Genomic DNA, 4,905 nt, shown 5'->3' on the forward strand with positions numbered 1-4,905 from the left:
TGTGATGTGTGTAAAACCCACTCCATGCCTTCTTTCCTCCCTCTTTCCGACTTGCGCCGGTAGGAGGGACGGAGGTGGGAAAGAGGAGCAGCTGCACCAGGCGCACGGTGTACTAAACTTGCAAAATCCGCCTGGCCACACCCAGTTGGCGAAGCCAGGTGCGCTGCGCCCCCGCCTCGCCCGGTCTGCAAAACTAGAGCCCATAAAGTTTCCTCCTGCAAAGACTGGACAGATTTAGGATGTTTGTTAGTTTGAAATAAGCTGTTTCACTCACATTTCACATTAATGATCACAGCAATATGAAATAGATATCATAGAGGGAATTATGATGTATCAATATAGTAAAAAGGCCTTTTGCGTGTTTTTTAAAGGTGTTTTTCACATAATAGAGGGTAATGTTAAAGGTTGTTTCATAAATGTGTATTATCAGGGGGAGGCTCTTCCACCAAATGTGCCAGGACCGCCACTGTAACAAGCAGAAGTCAACAGGAGGACAGTTTACAGACTGATGAGTAGCTTTTCTCATCCCGATGAGTGACTCACAGCCACACAACACCACCATCCAAAGCCAGCCACAAAAAGCACCACTAACACTTGCAAAGTAGACTGAAGAGCCTAAACTTTAAACTAATTTAGCAGAGCTGACAGAGAGGCGACTGCAAACATCCACACCTACATCAAGCTCAAGCTATATGATAATGAAAGTTAAATATAAAGTAGAGCTGAAGAGAGTAGGTATCATCAGCAAACACTGGACAGATTTAAGCTGTATGTTATATTCAAATAAGCTTTTTCACTCACATTTCACATCCATGGTGAAGTCATTAGACGTCCTCCTCCCCAGCTCGTTCTCTGCTGTGCAGTAATACTGTCCAGAGTCAGAGGACTGGATGGAGCTGAAGACGAGCTGTGGTTCTTCACTGAGAGGTCTGGGGTTTACGGTCTTTTTGTACCAGGTGTAGTTAGCTGCTGGGTTAGCATCACTGCTACAGGTCAGATTCACTGAACTGCCCTCCACTATCTCAGCAGAGGGACTCACTGACACAGAGGGAAGCTTTGGAGCATCTGGAGGAGAATTGAACATGAATAACTTTAAAAGATGATAGAAGCTGTTTTTTGTCACAGCAGCTTTGTTGAGTTCTGATCCTGGAGCTGTCACAGGTTAGACTCATTAACATTAGTTTTTAACAACTCTACATATTCTTCTCTTTACATACTGGATGTTTGCTGAGTCAGTCCTGACAGTTAAGATCTAGTCGTTACCACAAGTTACTGGTTGTTCACTTCCTTGTCATGTTTTATAAATTATTCTGTTAATTTTACAGAACAGACTGTGTAAAATTATTGGAGGTGGGAAGAGATTGTTGGAGCAGAACTTGTGTTTTTCAGACATAGGTTTACATTTTAAAAACCAGAAACTCCATGTTAAGGGTTTACTATGAAAAATGAAAAGTTCCACAGCAACAGTATCCACTCTGTCTCAGTCAAAAACTGTTCAGTTAACTCCAGCTGGGAGCTATTGGCCATGACTAAACATGTAGCAACTAAGGTTATTACAGTCATTAAAACTGAATAATAATATTAATAATAATGTTACTAATTAACTAGATATACAGAAAATGTCTTAATGTTTACTTAGATTGTGATGTCTACATAACTGTGAGTCCACTGCTCTCACAAAGTGTTGTGGTTATATTGTAATACCTAATGTCTTAAATCTTGCTCCTGACAATACCCCTCATATTATAATATTTAAAAACTAATTAAACAAACTAAAACTAAACCTTTTTTAACAATAAAAAATAGACTGAAAAACCCACTCTGGAAACTAACTGAAACTAAATTAAATTAAACTAAAATTAAAAAGAAAATAAAAATAAAAACAAACAAAAAAACACAAACGTATAGTAACTCTGAGAGCAACAACATATTTTATATTTCTAATATTACTGAATCACAAAAATGTTACATCACAGCATGTATCTGAATATTGCTTCTGCTAGTAGTCATTTAACTTTTTGTTTCTCTAAATAATACTGCTGCATCTGCATTAAGATTTAGAAGACTCCAGTGAGGTTTGGTCTGAAATTGTAATTGTGTTGTAATGTCAGAACGTATGTGTCTTTTTTGTTCTGACACAGTGGATTAAACTTACACACTGAAGGAGAGGGGAAGTCCTCGTGTCCTCTTATAGCACAGGAGACGTTGTCACTAAGACCAAACTGGGCTTTATAAGAAGACGTCTCCACCCCAGTAATTTCCTCTTTATTACTGAACCAGATGTAGGAAAGACGACCAGCTGGACTGCAGCTGCTGTGACACTTCAGCTCTGCCTCAGTAACAGACTGCCCAACTGTTATTCTGGTCACCTGCACCTGGAGAGCTGGATATGAGAACAAGAAACAATATTATCACTGTGTCTAAAAAACAGATGATGGATGTACATATCATACACATCAACACAACAGTATTAATTCCTATAAGAGGTGGAGAGCATTTGAATCTATTTATTTATGCAACAGTAATTACACAAACACATTGATCCTTATCCACATGTTGAGTGTTTTTAAATGTACCGTGTTGGTGTATTTACATCAGTCTGTGTTTACCTGTGACAGTCAGAGTTGTACCAGGTAAACTACTCCTCCATTCAAAGCTTGGTGTTGTGAATTTGAAGTGATACTCAGCTGAGTCGCTCTCTCTCAGGTCAGTGATTCTCAGGGTGGAGCGTCCTCCCTCTGTGTCAATGACCTGAACACGACCTGCAAACTGGGAGTCTTTACTAAGGTCCTCAGGCTGTGAGGGATTCTGCCACTGATCTTTACGTTCAGGACTGAACCAGAATTTGGAGTCAACATAATACGTGTAACTGCTGTAAGTGCAAGAAATGTCCACTGATGAGCCTTTGAAGGCACAGATGTTTCTGACAGTGTACATCACTCTGTTGCAGGTTTGACCATCGGCACCTGAAAGATAAAATCATCTTCTGATCATTTTTAAAGTGCAGTCATTGAGGAGTCACAAGTGGGATCTCCATATTAAGGAAACATGAATAACACAGCTCCACTAGATGGTGTTATGTTAATAGATATATGTGGAGTAAACTCACATGTTGGAGGAGAGGGGGAATCCTCATATCCTTTTACAGCACAAGAATAACTGTCTTTGTAATTATAGTTGCCTAAATTATAAGAAGAAGATGCTGCTGCCTTAATTTTCTGTCCGTTTTTGTACCAGATGAAGGAAGGGCGAACAAGTACACAACTGCTTTGACACTTAAGGCTATAACTATTATATCTGCTCACCTGGAGACCTGGATTTGTGAAGAGGGAACAGGAATGTTATTTTAGACAAAACTGTCAACACACACACATGCAAATAAACACATCTATATTATTGTTTTCTAGATGTTGAACATTTGGAAATAATTAACATATGAATGAAAATGTTACCTGTGACAGACAAAGTGACTCCAGGTTCACCAGTATAACCAGTGAGTTGGTTTGTTGTGAACCTGAACTTGTACTTAGCTGAGTCGCTCTCTCTCAGGTCTGTGATTCTCAGAGTGCAGTAGTTCCTAATCTTATCACAGTCATACTGCACACGACCTGAATACTGTGGGTCTGTTGTCAGATCTACAGGATCATATGGATACATGTTGGTAAACCAGAATGTTTTCTCAACTGTAATTTGACGGCCATATATTCTGGATGGGTATCTGTAGCTGCAGTGTATTTCCACTGTTGATCCTTTTACAGCACAGATCTTAGTAGAGGTGTAAGTCACTCTCCAGTCATCCTGACCCTGTATCACTGTAACACAGAGCACATCAGGAACCACAATCAGACTCAGAACATCAGGAGACAGACTTTCATTTGTATTGAAGGAGCTTCAGTGTGTGAAACTTTATTTAACTCACGTCTGCTCTCATGCCATCACACTTTAAGTCAGTGTGAGACAAAGATTAACTTATAGTTCCAGCTTGTTTTTGGTTTTGGCTGGGGGCGTGTAAACAAACTTTACAAAATGTTACAGACTAAACTTTGACTGTTTTACTGCCATTTCAAACTGAAGACTTATTCTGCATCACATGTTTCTGATATGTTTACTTCTTTTTCAGGACTTTTTAATGTCTGTCCCTTTTTATGGTTATTTCAGGTTATGCCAAAGTGAACAGAGGTGTGGAGAAATGTGCAAATCATTCAGTTTTACATGATTATTTTTTTTAGCTGGATCACAAGTTAGATTTAAGGGTTCTTATGGTAAAGTAACAACAAGGAAAAGTATGATCTAAGCCTTGCATTGAAGGCCTGAAGAAAAGAACCATGTTGGTAGGAAGCTGAATTTGATGTAAGTGACAGCACTCTGTTAATGTAGATGTACAGTACCTTGTACAGAGAGAAGGAAGACAATAAATCCATTTGCTGCTGCTGCTAAACTCATGGCTGCTCCTCACGTCTCTGTTAAGATCACAGACATGAGAAATACTGCACATCAGTAAGTCAGAATGTACATTTCTACGTATATTAAAAAAGGGGATGTGATCTGAGTGTGAGACTGTCAGTGTGTGTCTTCTGTGGTTGGAATATTATGTTAAATAGATATCAAGCTGTTAAAAACTCAACCTCAATCTCAACCTTCTTCCTCTTCACATCATTAGCATGCAGTGGCAGACAAATGGCTGTCAGTCCCAAAGTTGAAATGAAGAAATGATCTGTAATGTTGTTTTGCTTTGTTTTTCTCTTTTGAGAAAAAAATATAGCAAAATATAGTTTATGAAATGAAAGTAAGAAACACGGCTAAATGTTAGCTAGACGAGAGAGGACTGTACTGTACTGGCTGCTAGTTCATTCCTAGCTGGCCAGCATCGCAAATCGCCGCAACCAGGGAGCGGGTAGCGAGTGT

At 39.3% G+C, this 4,905-nt stretch overlaps 1 protein-coding gene across 3 annotated transcripts in view; it reads right to left on the bottom strand.

Annotated features, from left to right (window-relative positions):
- LOC126390868 (B-cell receptor CD22-like) overlaps window positions 1–4,448 on the bottom strand; it is a 70,587-nt gene extending 66,139 nt beyond the window's left edge. For 2 of the 3 annotated variants that reach the window (XM_050045357.1, XM_050045354.1), the window contains exons 1-6: window positions 4,389–4,448; window positions 3,453–3,812; window positions 3,110–3,313; window positions 2,610–2,966; window positions 2,156–2,383; window positions 802–1,065 (exon numbers count right to left, since the gene is read on the bottom strand). In XM_050045357.1, the coding sequence (XP_049901314.1) occupies window positions 802–1,065; window positions 2,156–2,383; window positions 2,610–2,966; window positions 3,110–3,313; window positions 3,453–3,812; window positions 4,389–4,443 (1,468 nt within the window). In that variant the 5' untranslated portion in view covers window positions 4,444–4,448. The remainder of the gene's footprint in view (window positions 1–801; window positions 1,066–2,155; window positions 2,384–2,609; window positions 2,967–3,109; window positions 3,314–3,452; window positions 3,813–4,388) is intronic. The other variant, XM_050045356.1, reaches the window with a different exon arrangement.
- Window positions 4,449–4,905: the final 457 nt, after the last annotated feature.

This window comes from Epinephelus moara, chromosome 5 (genome assembly GCF_006386435.1).
Source record: "Epinephelus moara isolate mb chromosome 5, YSFRI_EMoa_1.0, whole genome shotgun sequence".
Taxonomy (NCBI): Eukaryota; Metazoa; Chordata; class Actinopteri; order Perciformes; family Serranidae; genus Epinephelus; species Epinephelus moara.